Here is a 21,649-nt window from a genome sequence, read left to right as displayed (position 1 = left end):
GGGAGCCATCGAACCCATGTTCTCTGCAGGTTAAAAGGTATTCTAAATAGTGTAAGTAGTGCGTTCACACTGAAACTCAAAAAAATAATAAGTGCACTTTAATTACCCGGATGATGCACTCCTTCAGCCGCTAAAATGAAGTGTGTATTGATGGACACTTCACACACTCAACAACCGCAGGTTTGCTTACGTAGCGGAAGGGGCGGAGCTATCGGACGCACATGTTGGATAACTTTATTTATTTTGGATGTTGAAAGCAAAATTCTCCTAAGAGAGTGATTATAGCGCCTCCCGATGGTGAATGCGGTAATACTCACGGCAGGTATTATTTGATAATTCGGTCGTTTATTTCACTGATCTGGCAACCGTCAAACATCATCAGGGAAACGGTTTAAATTTCCGCTTAGTAAAAAAACATTAGTGTGCCAATTGGGACGCCACTACATACATATACTATCCTGTTAAGGGTGTAAGTGCATAAGTACATAGTGCATGAGTGTATAGTGTGCCATTTGGGACGCAGCTAATATCTTAATACACATGCTAATAAGCTAGTTAATAGTGAGAGTTATTCCCTATAAATAAAGTGATATGCTGCGATCACACTGGAGTTTGAGCTTGTGAAATTCTGCAGTACAGTGCTGTGTAAGAGGCGGGATTAAACAAGATGATTAGACATTAAAGCGAACGATTGGTCCATTTTTTTATTTTTTATTTTTTTTCTGTCACTAGAGCTGTGAACCTACACTGGTCTCGGTTACGATTATCATGCCATCGATTCGGTTCAATTCGATATCTCGGTGCATTGACGGTGCTTTTTCATACACAGTTTTATATTTTCTTTCCAGCAGCAGTTCTTGTAGTAAAATATATTTATATAGTATTTGTAATACAATTTTGTCATTTAATACAAACAATCATATATAAAACTGTACCTTGGCATTTATAGCAACTAATATAAACAATATCCCGCTTGCTTTCTGATCCTTGTCTAGTTCTCTTACACCCCTATGATTGGTCACACACTCAACAAAAACTTTGCCTAGAGCGGCAGTTCAGCTTGCTCTGGCCCTGTACATAATAACCGGTTATGATTATTACTGAACCGATATCGAATTGTCCTTGTCTGCATCGCAGTGCACCGAAGAAACAATTAATTTTGACACCCCTACTGTCCTGAGAGGTCATGTTTTGATCTTCGATTGGTGTCATGTTGTCACATGATGCGATTTCACAAGTCAGAGTTCACCAAGCTTGAACTTTCCAATGCAGCGAACTGAGAAACTCATCACAACTGGTCTGCTCACATGAGTATGAATGGAAGTCTTTGGGGTGAAAAGAGCAGCGTGACCGCGGTTTAATACACATTTCCTTGCTGCTATTAATTGCTTTATTTTGGTCAATTCTTTAATTACCAATTCTCACTATGAACTAGCTTATTATCTTTCTATTATTATTATTATCTTGGCTGTTTATCAGTGCTTAAAAAGTATGAAATTATTCTCTTTAATCCTACCCAATATCTAAACTTGCCAACTACCATTAAGCAGCAAATTAGGAGTTTATAAAGATGAAAGTCGTACTTATTGATGAAATAAAGCGTTAATATTCTCATTTAAACTTCATCATTGTATTCTAGAATGTCTCAGGAATACAGAATAAACTCTCATTTATTATTGTAGCTCTTTTGTCTTCAATATATTATAAAATGTAATTTATTAATGTAATTTAAATCATAATTAATGCAGTCATCAGTGTCACGACTATTCAGAAATCATAATACGATGATTTTATGATCAAGATACTTTTGTTTTAATCTAATTATTATTGTATATGTACTGTATGTGTATATTATTGTATACTTTTTATACTATATTAATTATTATATTCGGTCACTTTTATATTTATTACTTCAATATGTTTATTAGTTTATCTTCACACAATATTAGATTTATTATTTACTACTCAAGCCATTTGCTACAATCGGCTATAATGGTTTACCGCAATCGGTTGCTCAAACTCCTCGAATAGCTGTACTGTTTGGACTCAGTTTTATTAAATGCAAACAGATTTGAACATAAAGCAAAAATCAACACGTGTAAACAAGAAATGACATTAAAAAAGGTATATTAAGACATTTATTTAAATAAAATGTTTATCAAGAACAAAACAATAGCCATACAGTGCTTGGACTTAATTCATTTAAGTGAACTGAACTCATACAGATTTGATAACTGAACTTAAAAGGTTACTAATTCATTAAATGTTTGACCATATCGACTCATATAAACTCGTTTTAAGTTTACAGTACTTAAAGCATTTAGTGCTGGGGTGCTCAACCCTGTTGCTGGAGATCCTTCCTGCAGATTTCATTTGCAACCCACATCAAACACACCTGCCTGTAATTAACAAGTGCCGTTCAGGTCCTGGTTAATTGGTTCAGGTGTGTTTGGTCAGGGTAGGAGCTGAACTATGCAGGAAGGTAGATCTCCAGGAACAGGATTGAGCACCCCTGATTTAGTGTAATAAACTTAAATGGTTTGAGTTAGCCTATCGGGTTTTACAGTGTAACAATATATATTATTTGCACAATTATCAAGCACACCGTTTTATTTTAATCTTATTTTTGTAGTTAAAATATTGAATAATCTGAATATTGAGATTTTATTTACAGACTTTTAACGCTTCTTTAGCTCATTAATGAACGCTCGGATGTTGTTGTGCAGATTCCTCTGTTTGTTCAATCAGAATCGACACGCCTGATTAATCCTAATTAAAATCATTTATGCAGAATAGCCTTACCTGAACTAATTACCCAGCTGAGATCTGTCAGAGATTTTATTAACGGTTATAAATGTAAAGTTGAAGCCGTTCTGTTTATTTTTAATTCTTTTAGAGTTTCTCAACACATTTCTAATTATAATAGTTTTAATAACTCATTTCTAATAACCAATTTTTTTTTTTATCTTTGTCATGATGACAATAAATAATATTTGACTAGATATTCTTCAAGACAAGCTTAAAGTGACATTTAACTAGGTTAATTAGGGTAAGGTTAGGGTAATTAGGCAAGTCAATGTATAACAGTGATTAAGGGGCTAATAATTTTGTCCTTAAAATAGTGTTTTAAAAATTAAAAACTGCTTTTATTCTAGCCGAAATAAAACAAATAAGACTTTCTCCAGAAGAAAAAATATTATGGGAAATACTGTGAACAATTCCTTGCTCCAGTAAATATCACTTGAGAAATATTTGGAAAAGAATAGGAATGCTAATAATTTGTCCCTCAACTGTATATCTGTGTGCTGATGATCGCTCTCCAGATGCCGCTCACTAAATTCAGCAAGACTTTTGTCATTTGTGCTGCAAAACTGCCTGCAGGCTGGTATTAAGATGCAGCAATGAAGACACGATCTCTAGCATGAAAACCCATCCTGGTTGCCAACGATTAGGCTGTCATGAAGCCAAGCCGCTTTCACACCATAGGGCACAATATAAACCAAAAACGGCAGCGGCGGTAACAAAAAGCCGATCGCTCTTTGTGTTTTTATGGCAGTGATTCCTCGCCAAGAGCCGACCTCAAGGCCAGAGCTGCTGATTGGCACCAACAAATCACTGCCACCTTTTATTGTTGTTTCTTAGTTTATAGCTCAAGCATTAATGCACTCACACTGCTGTGTTTTACTGGCCTGTTTGTGTGTGTTATGGATGACAATCTAGAATTAGGTGCACTCAAAAAATGCTGGGTTGTTGTATCCCATTTTGGGTCATATTTATATTATGCTTTTTTATCTCAACAGTCTTTGTTTCAGCCAAATCTGGGTTAAAAAAATGGGTTAAAACAATCCAGCCATGCATTCATTTATTCAATTATTGATTCATTAAATTTTATATTTATTTTTAATCATTTATTCATTCAATCAATCTATTTCATTTTTATTTTTTATTTATTTATTCATTCATTCAGTTAACTTATTTTATTTTACATTTTTATTTATTAATTTTATAAAATTTTATTTTATTTGTTATTAATTTATTTCATTTTATTTCATTTTTATTTATTTATTTACACATTCATTCATTTTAATCTATTTTATTTTATTTTTATTTAGTAATTCAGTTCTTCATTCAACTTTATTTTATTTAAATAATATATTTATTCATTCATTCATTTAATTACATTTTTTTATTCATTCATTAAATTTTATATTTATTTATTTTATTTTGTTTTTATTTTTATTTATTTATTAATTCAATTTAATTATTTATTCTTTTATTTTATTTTTATTCATTCATTCATTCAATTTTTTTCATTTTTATTTTTTAAATTATCTGTTCATTAATTCAATTTAATTTAATTTTTATTTTGTATAAATTTATTAATTTTATTTTATTTTTTATTCATTTATTCATTCAATTTTATTTTGTCATTTATTAATTTGTTCTATTTTATTTTAATTTTGTTTATTCATTCATTCAATTTTATTTTTATTTAATTATTCATTCTATTCTATTTTATTTTATTTTTATTTATTCATTCATTGAATTTTATTAAATTTTTATTTATTTATTCATTCATTAATTTTATTTTATCCTATTTTTTGTTTATTTTTTTAGTTTTTATTAATTTACATTTTTATTTAGTTGTCTTTATTTATATTTTTATTTATTCATATTTATTTTTATATTTATTTGTTTATTTAGTGTATATTGATTGTCAGTCATGCTATATCAGGAAAAACACTAATATATTATTTTTTAGTTCATGACTTTTCCCATTTATACAAGATATTATCAGAATGTTGTTTTTATTAATTATTTTTATTATATCTTTTTTATTCATTTCATTTTTGATTAATTATAGCGGTATGGAACCATATATATATATATATATATATATATATATATATATATATATATATATATATATATATAATTCATACAAGTTTACATCTCGTGTTTGTGTGTGTGTGTCTTCAGATCATCCAGGACCGGGTGCTCCAGCAGAGCTCCAGAAGCAGTGTGATGTGGAACAGTCACCCCGGTGGACTCTTCTCTCTGCCGCAGTACTCCTCATATCTGGGAGACTTTCCTTTCTTCTACGCCAAACTCGGTAAATCAGCACCCTCAGCTTCTGTTCAACACACACTGCTCGTTCAAAAGCTCAGTCTGAAATCTTCAGTCTGGAAATGTTATAGGGAAACGTCAGCACTTACTCATACTCAAATCCTTGAGTTCCTTTATTCTTTTACAAAAGAAGATATTTTGAAAAATGTTGTGCAGCAAAAACAGCCATTGGCTTACATAGTAGGAAAAACAGATACTGTGGAAGTCAGTGGTTGCATGTTTCCAACATTTTTCAAAATATCTTGTTCAAAAGAAGAACTGAAACTCAAGCTGGGACTTGTAAGGTGTGCCTAATAAAGTGGCCGGTGACTATATACTGTATATAGAAATAAGTACATCCATTTAAAGTATAAAAATATTCTAAAATGAATACGATATCGAAGCATAACAAAGCAAATATGCATCTACTTTTAAGTGTGTAGTGTACAAGTGCATGATTTTGGAGCTTCTTTTAAATATTGCAACCCTTTATTTAATTATTTCTCTCAAACTTTGTCTAATGGAGTCCTGCATGACGTTTTGAGGTTACGCTCAAATGTTCTGTAATGAAAGAGCTTCATAAGACGTGACAGACAGGCATTATGGGAGTTTGAGCTGCTCTCTCATCTCTCCTCTTCTCTGTCATCATCTGATTTATTTTGAAACAGTCTCTTAATTGCAGAGGTGTTGATATCTACAGCTTGAGCATGTGGTTAAGTGACAGTCATTGTGTGCTGTGATAGATTATTGAGCCGTCCAGTGTAATTGCATGGTAAAATCTATATTGACAATCTAAAGGGGAGCATAGCTGGAGTTAATGCAGCGGCGCAGACCTCCGTCTTCATCTGCAGTGCTGTCACTGTAATCAATACAGCAGCAAAAACACCAATCATCAAACTGTGGCGTGGAAAAATCATACTCAAGCAAAAGTATTGGTAAAAAAAAAATCTAGTGCAAGAAGTAAAAGTACATGTACTTAATAGTGTTCAGAGTAGGGGAAAAAACATCTTCTAAAACTACTCGAGAAAATAAAAATAAAAAAGTGAAATAAAAATAGACGAAAACGACAAGATTACTGACAGAAGCTAGTATAGATGTGTTCTGCATTGGCTATTTCGTTATTTTTATAATGTTTTTTTTTCATTATTACAATTGTTATTACATTTTAAGTTGATATTGTTGCCATTTATATTTATTATTATATTATATTATATTATATTATATTATATTATATTATATTATATTATATTATATCATTTTAAATTGTAATTATTCATGCCGTTGATGTTGTTGTTGTTGTTGTTATTAATAATGTTGTTATTATATATATATATATATATATATATATATATATATATATATATATATATATATATATATATATATATATATAATTATTTTAAATTTTAATTATTCATGCTATTATTATTGCTATTATTATTGCTAATACTATTATTACTTGTATTATCATTGCCTTGTCTAGTTATTTTATTTTATAATAAAAATAATTATTATTATTATTACTTTTATTATTATTATTACTTTTATTATTTTATTATTATTATTGTTATATAATAAAATCCATTCAAATTATTATTATTTATGCTATTACTGTTGTTGTTGTTATTAATATTATTATTATTATTACTATATTATTATTACTATTTTAATATTGTTGGTATTGATTTTATGTTTATTATTATTTATTAAATTTTACTTCTTATTCATAGTTTTATTTTATTTTTTTGCTGGCCAATTTGTTATTTGCATAATAAATGACAGAACTTTATTGCCAAATAAGTTTAAGAACTGTACAAAATTATTTCCCCAACTACATGTTAAATGTAACTGTAATATAACACTTTTTATTAAACACAGTTTAAATACATATTTGTAAATAAATGCTTTGGTGGTAATAAAGTAGTGAGCTATTTGACAACATTGTTGTAAATAATTTTGTTGCATATTTGACCAGCTAATCCAGGACAAACTAGTGTACAGATTGTCACTTGAATGCAATATTTCAACTTCATAATTAATATGGATACAAAATGATTTTAAAGAACACAGAATGAAGGAAATGACTTGCTACAGGTCTGATTTTATACATAATTAAGTAAAAATATGCCAAGCTCAAAACCTGTAAAAATATTTAGGTGTTTTGTTGTTGTTGTTGTTGTTGTTGTTTGTGTTTTGTTTACAATCTTAAAGCTTAGTTTTGGTTTTGTTCCCTTGCTAGTAAAAACCTTGCTTTTATTTATATATATATATATATATATATATATATATATATATATATATATATATATATATTTGTTTATTTATTTTTTGTTATTTTGCCTCTTTTCAATATTAACACTGAAGAGCTGAATGTGTTATAAGGGTAAAATGGATTATGTGGAATTCCACAGACCTCAAACATCACTTTCGTCTGATTTATGCTTCTTATCTGGTTGTGTTTGTAGGCATCAAGCCGAGTCCCAAGTTCACTGCAGTTATCCATGCAGTGACGCCGCTGGTTTCTCAATCTCAGCCCATTCTCAAGCTCATCGTCTCAGTGGCCAGATCACAGTACTGCGCTCAGGTAAAAACACTTCTTCTCAAGCACAATTCAGTCATCAAATGCATTGGAAATGATTGCAAATATCAACATTTAAGTGGAAAAGAAAATTGAAGAACAATTTAAGATGATGTAGTTACAGGTGTTTCATGTACTTACTATAGTAATTACAATCAATTATCCATAATTACATGCAACTAACCCTAAACCTGACCCAGATTCTAATCCCAACCGTTATAGTAAGTGCAGGTAAGTAATAAAACTCCGTAGTACTCTTATCAGCTTAAGATGAATCATTTTTATTATTATACTTCTATTCATTTAAATGATTTTAAACAAGGTATAGACATAATACACCCTTGTTTATAGCGACACCGCTGGCCGTTCAGTGAACTGCGGCAGCAGCTTATTTCTCACTTGTGCACATACAAGTGTAAATGTGATTTAAATACCAATATATTTACAGTGATTAGCGTTTTCATTATTTGATCAAAAAATATAAAGAATTTGGAAATACTTTGCTTTGATATATATACAGTTGAAGTCAGAATTATTAGCCCCCCCTGAATAATTAGCACCCATGTTTATTTTTCCCCAATTTCTGTTCTGTTTCTAATCAAAATAGTTTTATTAACTCATCTCTAATAACTGATTTATTTTATCTTTGTCATGATGACAGCACATAATATTTGACTAGATTTTTTTCAAGGCACTTGATTAACATGTGTGGGAATATAAAATTACATTATATATATATATATATATATATATATATATATATATATATATATATATATATATATATATATATATATATTTATGTGTATATATATATATATTTATGTGTATATATATATATATATATATATATATATATATATATATATATATATATATATATATATATATATATATATATATTTATGTGTATATATATATATATATATATATATATATATATATGTATATATATATATATATATATATATATATATATAAATATATATATTTATGTATATATATATATATATATATATATATATATTTATGTGTGTATATATATATATATATATATATATATATATATATATATATATATATATATATATATATATATATGTATATATATATATATATTTATGTATATATATATATATATATATATATATATATATATATATATATATATATATATATTTATGTATATATATATATATATATATATATATATATATATATATATATATATATATATATATTTATGTATATATATATATATATATATATATATGTATATATATATATATATATATATATATATATATATATATATATATATATATATATATATATACATAAATATATATATATATATATATATATATATATATATATATATATATATTTATGTATATATATATATATATATATATATATGTATATATATATTTATGTATATATATGTATATATATATATATATATATATATATATATATTTATGTATATATATATGTATATATATATATATATATATATATATATATATATATATATGTATATATGTGTATATATATATATATATATATATATATATATATATATATATATATGTATATATGTATATATATATATATATATATATATGTATATATATATATATATATATATATATGTATATATATATATATATATATATATATATATATATATATATATATATGTATATATATATATATATATATATATAAACTAGAATATATAATTATATATATAAATATATATAACATTATATAATATATAATGTTTTTAGGGTGTGACAGACCTAAAAATGTCTTGGTTTCTGAGCTCTGATGGTCTCCAAAGTAATGCAAACTATCAGTTTCACAGCACCGCTGTATCTATCATCTTCTCTGTCTCCAGAACATCGTTTGCACACTGTTTTAATGCTAAAATGTATGGTGAATAGGTACTTATATACTGATGAGATCGGGACTGGAAAGGCATGTTACCCTGCCGACAACAACACATCATTTGCATGCTTTGTTAGACTGTCCCCACCATGACTGTCCCCACCTACATGTATCAAATGCATTTAAACTGAATGTCTGTTGTACCAATTAATGGGTTTCTTTCAATGACGCCACGGCGACGCTGAGTTCTTCTTATTAAAAGGATTCTGCTTTAAAGAGACTGAAAGTTCTCCCTGTTTTTTTGGGCTCGCCTAAGAATTTCACAACAGTTTGATGCCGTGAGCCAGACTAGAGAAATATACAACATATGACACTTGATTAAAGTGACATTTAAAGGCTTAATTAGGTTAACTAGTCAGGTTAGAATAATTAGGGAAGTTATTGTATAGCAATGGTTTGTTCTGTAGACTGTCGGGAAGAAAAAAAAAATAGCTGAAATGGGCTAATGATATTGTCCCTAAAATGGCTTTTAAAAAATTAAAAACTGCTTTTATTCTATCCGAAATAAAACAAATAAGATTTTCTCCAGAAGAAAAAATATTATCAGACATACTGTGAAAGTTTCCTTGCTCTGTTAAACATCATTTGGGAAATATTTAAAAAAGTAAAAAAAAAAAAAAAATCAAAAGGGGGTGAATAATTCTGACTTCAACTGCATATATGTGCACACTTTCCTCTCAATAACACAGAAAACATCTGATCATAGTGACATACTGAACACATGTTTGCACAAGATCTGCAATTCACTCTGATCAAACTCTGATAATGCAATATAATATATTGATAATTAATATGTCAGTACTAAGTTTGATATCATATGGGCTCTACATGTGTGGAACCAAAATCATATTAAACATAGGTAAGGCAAGTTTATTTCTACAGCACAACATTTCATACACAATGAAATTTTAAAGTGCCTTACATAAATTAAATATTCACAAAATAAGTATAAGAAAAAAATCTAAATAGACTTAAAATGCATTAAAACATTCAAACCCAGCACAGATACAAGCATCAGGATGTGTTGTGGATGTTCTCTCGGTGAACTCTCGGCGGTTTGATGTCTGAAACTGAAGTTTGTTTATGCAATCTGACCCGATGAGGACACACAGCGCCATGTTGTTTTGCTCTTGAAGATGAGTGGATCTCTTCACGTTAGAAGCCTTTTCAGCGCTCTGGGTTCATCTGGACTGAAGTTTACACCAAACTGAAGCCTCGGGGAACAAACCAGAGCCCACAGTCTGAGCATTTGCTTGGCGTCAGGGTCCGCTGAAGGGTTTATTACCACCCTGCCCACACATACCCATTGATTCCTGTGTAATATACAGTGGAGAGAGAGAGAGCATGAGCGGATTTAATACACTGTGTAATGATTCGGGGAATTAAATCAGTTTTTTTAAGAGGTTACAGTTTAATCAGAGTTTATTTTCTTATTTAAATATTTTGATTTTATATTTATTAAACAGGAGTAACTTCTGCTTCAATTCTGAATCTTCTGAAAACACCAGGCCTGGTTTTAGATTACAATAATTTATTAGGATGGTGTAGGGCCTCCTTTTACAGCCAATACAGCATCTGTTCATCTTGGGAATGACAGATACAAGTCCTGCACAGTGGACAGAGGGATTTTGAACAGAATAGCTTTCAGGTCAAACCAGTTCAAACCTGAGTCGCTCCTCCAAAACAACTCCAAAGTACTCAATAATGTTTAGGTTAGGGTACTGTGCAGGCCATTGGAGATGTTCAACTTCACTTTCATGTTCATCAAACCACTCTGTCTCCAGTCCTGCTGTGTGTATTGCTGCATTATCATCCTGATACACGCCCCTGCCTTCAGGATACAATGTTTGACCCATTGGGTCACATGGTCCTCCAGAATTGTTCAGCAGCCCATCTAGCACCAGTAATAGGTGAGGGAATGTCATGATTCAACCCCCACCTTTTAATTTTTTGTTGTTTTTATTATTATTAGTTTTATTATTAATAATAATGCTATTATCATTATTATTATTTTATTGTTATGATAATTATTGCTATTATTATTATTATTATTAGTGTTATTAAATTACTACTAATAATGTCATTGTTATTATTATTGATATTTATTTTTATTGTTATTGCTATTATTAATAATAATAACGAATAGTACTAATATATAATACTAATAATTGTTTTTATTGCTATTACTTTATATTAATATTTTATATTAATTATTATTGTTGTTATTATTATTATTAATACTAATAATGAACTTCTCCACACCATAACTCTCCTAGATGTGGGAAAGACAGTGATGGTGGAGATCAATACATGTTCCACATTGTCCACAGCCCAAGATTTTCGCTGCTGGCACCATTGACTTTTTTTCAGGCCTTTTCATATTTTTTATTGTTGTGTTTGTTATTATTAGTTTTATTATTAATAATAATGCTATTATCATTATTATTATTTTATTGTTATGATCATCATTATTTCTATTACTATTATTATTATTATTTGTTGTTATTATTATTATTATTATTATTGGTCTTATTAAATTACTACTTATAATGTCATTGTTATTATTATAAATTTTTATTGTTATTGCTATTATTAATAATAATAACGAATAGTACTAATATATTATACTAATAATTGTTTTTTATTTTTATTACTTTATTTTAATATTTTAATATTAATTATTATTGTTATTATTATTATTATTATTATTATTATTAATACTAATAAAGAACTTCTCCACACCATAACTCTCCTGGGTATGGGAAAGACAGTGAAGGTGGAGATCAATGCACATTTCAGATTGTCCACAGCCCAAGATTATCACTGCTGGCAGCATTGAAACTGACGTTGGCATTGGCATGAGTGAGCAAATGTTTTGGCTATAGCAGCACCGCTGTGGTTTTATGTTTTTATACATTTAAGTTGTAAGATAGTGTGTATGTATGTCTGTGTGTGTGTGTTTGTGTGCGTATAGCTAGTAAATGATTGCAGCCCACATCAATGTTTTGTCTCAAAATAGTTAAATTTTGTGGCATGTAGTCGTGTAATAATCAGTATAATGTACATCCAGCTGGGTGTTATTGCAGAAAAAACCATTTATGTACACACACACATGCACACACTGGCTCATTTCTCCGAGCGTCTCCTCAGTTGTTGACGGGAGGTCTTGAAGAGACTTGACTGCTGAGCGTTTGGCTTTTGTTTCTTGAGTTGAGCATCGTCTCCTCCTCCAGCTGAAGTGCAGGGATGGGAATAGCAGATCTCGGCCCTTCAGCTACGCTTCATCATTGCGAGTCTGTTCACTGAGCGATGGAGGATATAAATGAACACAGCGATTGGCGGAGTCTTCGGAGCAGATTCTGGCGGGCTGCTGAATGAATGAATGAGAGGCTGAACCTCCTCAAGCTGATCTTGATCTCATCTGCGTTCTGCATTACAGATAATGATGTTTAATAATACCTGGGAAAATTAGGCATGTGCAGAATTTGACCCGCCGTGTCATTTAATGTAGCAGGCAAGAGCATGTGATGCACTCCAAATGGCAGAATTCATGAGGGGAATTACATACAGAGGCTTACAAAGTCAATGCAAACTTGGTGGTGTGAATGATGCAGCGTGCGACACGTTTGCCTGGTGCAGTTTAACTGACTTTGAAGATAGCTTAAAGTTGAAAGGTGAGCTTGTTTATATAAAGAATTTTCAGGCCTTTTCATATTATTTATTTATTGTTGTTTTTGTTATTATTAGTTTTATTATTAATAACAATGCTATTATCATTATTATTATTTTATTGTTATGATCATCTTTTTTGCTATTATTATTATTATTATTAATAATACTAATAGTGAATACTATTATTACTACTAATATATAATTATTATTATTATTAGTGTTATTAAATTACTACTAATAATGTCATTGTTATTATTGTTTGTTATTGTTATTGCTATTATTAATATTAATAACAACGAATACTACTAATATATAATACTAATAATTGTTTTTTATTGTTATTACTTTATATTTATATTTTTATATTAATTATTATTGTTATTATTAATACTAATAATGAATAATAATAATACTTATTATTAATGTTATTGATAATATTGCTATTATTATTATTCATTCATTCATTTATTTATACTTACAGGAAAGATGCAGAACATGCAAAAATGCCAACTGACCCAGCTGGGGCTCGAACCATTGACCTTTTTGCTTTAAGGCAAAAGCGCTACCCACTGCTCCACCATATTGCCCAGTGTTATTATTTTTAATGCTATTATTATTGTTAGTGTTATTATTCATTTTAAATTTAGTGTTATTAATTTAATTTTTAATACTAATAATGAATACTAATGATACTAATAAGATTTTATTATTATTATTATATTGTTTATTGTGGTTATCTATTTTATATGTATGATCATTGTTATTATTCATAATAATAATTAATAATAATACTCACACTTATTGTTATTACTATTTTTATTATTATTACTATTACTATTGATAACATTGCTGTTGTTGTTGTTGTTGTTATTATTGCAATTATTATTAATAATAATAATAATAAATATTTTAAGTATTTGTTATTGCTTTTTTAATACTAATAATGCTACTATTTTTTTTTAATTATTATTACATTGCTAATTTATTGTGGTTATTTTATATGTATGATCATTATTATAATTAATAATAATAATACTCTTATTATTAATAATATTATTGATAATATTGCTGCTGCTGCTGCTGCTGTTGTTGTTGTTATTAATGCTATTATTAATAATAATGATATAAATAATAAATATTAAATAACATAATACTAAAAATGAATACCAATAATACTACTAATATTTTATTATTAATATTGTTATTATTAGAATGTTATTGTTTGTTATTATTATTATTTAAAAAAAGCTAAATGATCTTCATCTAAATGACTAAATTCTCTTTCTCTCCCATAATAAACGTTGCACAGCAAGTTGACCGTGCTTTACCCTCTTCACACTAGCAGCGAGTCTGTCAACATGTTTTAGCATCTTTGTCTCGCTCATCCATGAGCACCGTTAGCAATATCAGAAGAATCAAGCTTCAGGCTTTGTTTTGTTTCTAAGAGTTGAAGTAGTTTAATTATGTCTCTGATCTTATTATAGATTATGGGATAGTGTGAGTTTGAAGAGGCCTGCTGATCTTCCTGCATGTAATATCATTAGACAGAGCAGCTTTCATTTATTCTCTTCTGGTGTCTGCTTCTCTTTTTTGAGTTGGGAGCTATTGGGAGTTAATGAAATGAAAGATGCGCTTAAGTAAAAGGCTCAATAGCTGTTCATAGCAGCAGTGCTCTTTCAAGTGCGTTAATAAAGTATTTTTTTAGTGCGAGTAAAAATGATGTGAAAGCCTCCATATGAAGGACGAAACCTGTAAAAAACAATAAACAAATAGATATGCAAATATATAAATAAACAAGTTTAAAAATCCATAAATTTTTGCATGAATAAAATAACAAAGAAATAAATATGCAAATAAATAAATGAGTAAAAAATATCCATAAATTTCTGCATAAATAAAACAATTAATAAATAACTATGCAAAGAAATTGGTAAATAAAACCATTCCTTCATAAAATAATAAATAAATGTGCAAGTAGATAAATGAGTCAATAAATCCATAAATCCCAGCATAAATAAAATAATAAACAAATATGCTAATAAATTGGTAAATAATTCCATAAATTCCTGCTTAAAATAATAAATAAATAAATATGCAAATAGATAAATGAGTAAATAAATCCATAAATTATTGCATGTAAAAAAATAAAGAAATATGCAAATAGATAAATAAATGAGTAAATAAATCCATAAATTATTGCATGATTAAAAAATAAAGAAATATGCAAATAAAGAAATAAATGAGTAAATAAATCCATAATTTATTGCATAAATAAAAAGATAAATTTGCAAAAAAAATTAGTTGAGTAAATAAATCCCTAAATTCCTGCATAAATAAAATAATAAATAAATAAATATACAAATATATAAATAAATTAGTAAATAAATTCCAGCATAATTAAATTATATAAATAATCAATAGTGCGGGCAGGTAAATAACTAAAGTACACAAATGTTGGGGCAAAAAGAAAATGCTAAACTAAAATTTTACCCCATCCCCCTTCCTTGTTTTTTTGTTTTTTTTGTTTTTGTTTTCATTCATTCTTGATTGTAGTTGCATATTTACATTTCTTCAGGTCAACATGCTAATAAGAGGCTGTCAGTCAATCATCAGAAGCCAGTCAAAAAAACAATGCATTTTTTTTCCTAACGATCCACCAATGATGGCATAAAGACCGCATCTTGATGATTGATCAGACACACTCATGTTGACCTGAGGAAAAGTAAATATCCAACAACACAACTAGCTTTTTTTATTGCCCCAATATTTTTTAAACTTATTGAATTATTTACCTGCCCGCACTATCAATTACTTATTTATTTATTTATTTATGCAGGAATTTGTGAATTTTTATATACATTTTATTGATATATTTGCATATTTATTCATTGTTTTTGCAGGTTTCGTCCTTCATACCTGCAGAAAATGCCACCAATTAAACCAATTAAATCAATTTAATCTAATTAAATTAAACTAGATGGATATATAGAGAATATTATGAGACCACTGGAACTCTCTCAGTTTCTCTGAATTTATCTGTTTATTTTTAATTTAAATTAGTTTTTTTTATTTTGTTCTGTTTTATACACACATACACACACACACATACACACACACACACACACACACACACACACACACACAGGCCAACAATACACACACACTTCTTTTCAGAATCTCCAGATGAAGTGTTTTGTGTGTGTGTGCATGCACATGCGTGTGTAAAAGCAGAGCTGCAGGTGTAAATCACTCAAAGACACTTGAAAGTGACAAAACAGAATGAGTGTGTGAAGCCGGCGGCGGAGACGAGCTGTAAATTGAAAGCGACGCAGAATTTCTGTATCGCTGTCAGATTCAGGACATTAAACTCTCCAGCTGAAAGCAGCGGAGTGTGTGTGTGTGTGTGTGTGTGTGTGTGTGTGTGTGTGTGTGTGTGTGTGTGTGTGTGTGTGTGTGTGTGTGTGTGTGTGTGTGTGTGTGTGAACTCGACAGAAAGAAAGCCCAGTGATCTCCCGTTATTACGGTGCCTTTAATGATGATATGGAGCAGATCTGTATTGTTTAATCTGTGTAAAGCGGATGGACTGGCTCAGTGTGTATGAATGTGTTTTATTACAGCTTTAATGCTTCAGTGCGTTTCACAGTCACTCTTCATTACAGCAGGGACGACAGAACTGTGCTTTACTCAACAAACTGTTGGAAATTAAGCTGTTTTTGCAGTTTCTTAAGGACAAACGGTGTGTCTTAGCTAATGTGGTGATGAGAGAAACTTAGAAAATGCTGAAATATTCTCTTTTTATTAAATAAATGGGTTTATTGGGTATGAGATCGAGTAAATTGTTAATATTTAATTCTATGAAGGTCTTCCAAATTTCAAATACATTTGATTTATTTGTTTATTTTGTTATTTATTTATTTATTGTATATAGAAGGGTCAGAATAAGTTGTGATTTTGTGTATTTACTTATTTTAAATTACATTGGCATAGTTTTCCTCTAGGTGCTCCGGTTTCCTCTGCAGTCCGGGGACATTTAGTGTATTTATGGACACTAAATTGGCCCGTTTGTTTGTGTGTGTGTGTGTGTGTGTGTGTGTGTGTGTGTGTGTGTGTGTGTGTGTGTGAATGGTATATGGATGTTTCCCAGCACTGGGTTGCAGCTGGAAGGGCTCTGCTGTGTAAAACATGTACTGAATAATTTGGCGGCTCATTTCACTGTGGTGACCCCTGATATATAAAAGGACAATGCCAAAAATTAATAAATGACTGAATATTTTGTATAATGTTACATTAAATTCTCTAAAAATATTTGTTTATTTCAAAATTAAAGCTGGTCAGAATAACATGCTTTTTTTATTTAATGCAAGATTTGTATTTGTTAAAAAGTTAAGTTAAAACATTAGTAGATTTCAAGACAACGTCACTAAAATTAGCTTGTTTAAAAATGTCGGGAAAAATCATTCCATTAAACAATAATTTTTAGTATATAATAATAAATAATACATAATTTTTTATTAGTATTTTACTAAAGACTAAAGAGTATAGAGTGCTTGTAAGTAAAATAAAAATAATTAATTCATTAAATAAGAAACATCACTTGTGATGTATGTAAAAAAAGAATTATAATGTTTGTGTTTGGAGCTTCCACCTTAAAGACCTCAGTAACAAAAGATTTTTTACAAAATATAAAATGCATCTCTGACGTCTCTAGAGTGTGTGTAGTGAAGTTTCAGCTCAAAATACCACACAGATAATGTTTAATAACTCTCTGAAACTGACCCTAGGGTTTAATCCTAAGTGTGGTGTTTTGGTGACTGTCGCTTTAAATTCAAATGAGATTGAGCTCTTTTCAAAAGAAGGCGGAGCTACAGATCTCTATACAGATGCACTAGTGGGCGGGGCTTTTCCCCTCTGATGGCACGTACACAGAGTGAATGTCAATCAAAGTGTTTCTGCGGACTGTTTTTATCAAGTCTGATTATAAAAGTATGAAATTAATTCCTTTTGCCATTGAATGCTGGATGTATTCACACACTGCTGCCACACAACTGGGTTTAAACCCCTTATAAAAGTGATTATTGCATAATAGATGCCCTTTAATTGTTTTGCAAATGTCTGATCACTGTTGTGTGTGTGTGTGTGTGTGTGTGTGTGTGTGTGTGTGTGTGTGTGTGTGTGTGTGTGTGTGTGTGTGTGTGTGTGTGTGTGTGTGTGTGTGTGTGTGTGTGTGTGTGTGTGTGTGTGTGTGTGTGTGTGTGTGTGTGTGTGTGTGTGTGTGTGTGTGTGTGTGTGTGTGTGTGTGTGTGTGTGTGTGTGTGTGTGTGTGTGTGTGTGTGTGTGTGTGTGTGTGTGTGTGTGTGTGTGTTTTCAGATTATTGTGTTGTGGAACTGTGACAAGCCTTTACCTGCCAAACAGCGCTGGCCGGCCACTGCAGTGCCCATTATAGTGATTGAAGGAGAAAACAAGGTGAGTGTGTGTCTGAAAGCTCTCCATCTGACTGAGCTCTTCACCTAATGCTGCACACATCTGCTTATTTACACTGCTTTGGCATGTTCAAGCTGAAAAAAGAGCATTTTCTCGCTATTACAAATATTTATTATAATATTTTTTTTTAATTATATATATATATATTCCAAAAAGGATTAAATTGATTTATTTCCTCAACATTCTACACACAATCCCTCATAATGACAATGTGGAAAAAGAGTTTTTGAAATTGTTGCAGATTTATTAAAAATAAAAAAGCTGAAGGATCAGATGTACATCAGTATTCTCAGCCTTTGCTCAATACTTTGTTGATGCACCTTCAGCAGTGATTACAGCCTCAAGTCTTTCTGAATATGATGCCACCAGCTCTGCACACCTGTCTTTGGGAATTTCTGCCCGTTCCTCTGTGCAGTACCTCTCAAGCTCTATCAGGTTGGATGGGAAGCGCCGGTGTACAGCCATTTTCAGATCTCCCCAGAGATGTTCAATAGGATTTAGGTCAGGGCTCTGGCTGGGCCACTTAATGACATTCACAGAGCTGTTGTGAAGCCACTCCATTGATATTTTGGCGGTGTGCTTTGGGTCATTGTCCTGCTGGAAGATGAAGCGTCGCCCCAGTCTGAGGTCAAGAGCACTCTTGTGCAGGACTTCATTCAGGACGTCTCTGTACATTGCTGCATTCATCTTTCCCTCTATCCTGACTAGTCTTCCAGTTCCTGCTGCTGAAACACATCCACACAGCATGATGCCAACACCACCATGCTTCACTGTAGCTGTTAGCCTGATGATGAGCGCTGCCTGCTTTTCTCCAAACGTAACGTCTGACGTTCACTCCAGAGAGATGAATTTGAGTCTCATCAGAACAGAGGATTTAGTTTCTGATGGTCTGAGAGTCCTTCAGATGCCTTTTGGCAAATTCCAGTCGGGGAGTGGGGAACTCTACCATACAGGCCTGATTGGTGGACTGCTGTACAGATGGTTGTCCTTCTGTAAGGTTCTCCTCTCTCCACAGAAGAACGCTGGAGCTCAGACAGAGTGACCATCGGGTTATTGATCACCTCCCTGACTAAGGCCCTTCTCCCCTGATCACTCAGCTTAGATGGTCGGCCAGCTCTAGGAAGAGTCCTGGTGGTTAAACATCTTCCACTGACGGATGATGGAGGCCGCTGTGCTCAGTGGAACTTTCAGAGCAGCAGAAATGTTTCTGTAAGCTTCCCCAGCCTTGTGCCTCGACAATCCTGTCTTGGAGGTCTACACACAATTCCTTTGTCTTCATGCTTGGTTTGTGCTTTGACATGCACTGTCAACCCTGGGCTCTTATATAGACAGGTGTAGCCTTTTCAGATCATGTCCAATCATCTGAATTGACCTCAGCTGAACTCCAATGAAGCTGCTGAAACATCTCAAGAATGACCAGAGGAACCAGAATGAACCTGAGCTCAGTTTAGAGGCTGTGAACACTGATGTACATCTGATTCTTCAGCTTTTCTTAGTTTAATCGTGTGTTTATGTGCATATTTATGCGTGTGTGTGTTAGTGTGTGTATACTTTTGTGTGTGTGTGTGTGTGTGTGTGTGTGCGGTTGTTTCTCCTGCACTCCCTGTAGTGTGTCCACATCTCCTCTAGTCAGTGATTGACAGCTGCTCTTCCTCCACAGTCAAGTGTTGCTCTGGGCTTTTTCCTCATTAACTCCTCAGTCCTGCAGTGAACACACACACACACACACACACACACACACACCTGCACTACAGCTGAGCTCCTCTGGCTTTCATCAAAGCCTCTAAGGAATAGTATTTGACAATTGGTGCTTCTTCTGCTGCGTTTACCTCTCTATCCGGCTGTTTGTGAATCTACAAGACTAAAGTGCAGGAGAGATGGAGCTGTCGACTCCCGAAAACACTCCGTTATCCTGGACATCGAAAACAAGTCTCCTGTAGCTTCTGTATAGATCTGTGTCAGATTTACACACTGCCAGTCTGACCTTTATTTGGGGTCCCATATACAGTTGAATGTTTTGCCCTCCTGTGTATTTCCCCCCCCAACTTCTGTTTAACAGAGAGATTTTATTCAGCACATTTCTACACATAATAGTTATTAGAAATGAGTTATTAAAAGCTATTTCTTTTCTCTTTGCCATGATGACAGCACATAATATTAGACTAGATGTTCTTCAAGATACTAGTATTCAGTGTAAATGGACATTTAAAGGTTCGTTCATTCCTTTGCTTTGGGCTTAGTGCCTTATTCATCAGGGGTCCCACAGCAGAATGAACCGCCAACTATTCCAGCATGTGTTTTATGCAACCCTTCCAGCTGCAACCCAGTACTGGGAAACCCCCATACACACTCATTCCCACACACACTCATACACTACAGCCAATTTAGTTCATCAGTTGCCCTATAGCGCATGCATGTGGACTGTGGGGGAAACCGACTGGAGCACCCGGAGGAAACCATGATCGTATGTGTGTATTGTGTGTGTAACTGAGGGCGATTGCACAAGATGTGTGTGTGTGTGTGTGTGTGTGTGTGTGTATTGTTTCCTATTCAGTTTTTGTCCTCTTTTAGTGTATTTATGAGTCTCTCTGACACTGTTTTTACATGTGTGTCAATGACACTGTATTTGTTCACATGTGTTTTGATAAAAGTGTGTGTGTGTGTGTGTGTGTGTGTGAGTCTGACAGAGCTTTAATGTGTGTGTGTGTGTGTGTGTGTGTGTGTTGTTTGAGTCTGACAGAGCTTTAATGTGTGTGTGTGTTGTTTGAGTCTGACAGAGCTTTAATGTGTGTCTGTGTGTGTGCGCCTGTGTGTGTGTGTGTGTGTGTGTGTGTGTGTGTGTGTGTGTGTGTGTGTGT

The 21,649-nt window shown here is 31.3% G+C and overlaps 1 protein-coding gene across 8 annotated transcripts in view; it reads left to right on the top strand.

The window, feature by feature from the left end:
• The window catches only part of ext1b (exostosin glycosyltransferase 1b), a 177,087-nt gene that overhangs the window by 143,588 nt on the left and 11,850 nt on the right, over positions 1 to 21,649 (top strand). For all 8 annotated transcript variants that reach the window (XR_015945197.1, XR_015945199.1, XR_015945200.1 and 5 more), the window contains 3 exon segments: positions 4,981 to 5,113; positions 7,572 to 7,690; positions 18,678 to 18,773. Coding sequence is in view for 1 of the 8 variants with exons in the window: in NM_001012369.2 (NP_001012369.2) it covers positions 4,981 to 5,113; positions 7,572 to 7,690; positions 18,678 to 18,773 (348 nt within the window). In the remaining 7 variants the exon portion in view is untranslated.

The sequence above is a fragment of the Danio rerio genome, chromosome 19, assembly GCF_052040795.2.
Source record: "Danio rerio strain M-AB ecotype USA chromosome 19, GRCz13ab, whole genome shotgun sequence".
Taxonomy (NCBI): domain Eukaryota; kingdom Metazoa; phylum Chordata; class Actinopteri; order Cypriniformes; family Danionidae; genus Danio; species Danio rerio.
This window is presented reverse-complemented; position numbering and strand designations above follow the sequence as displayed.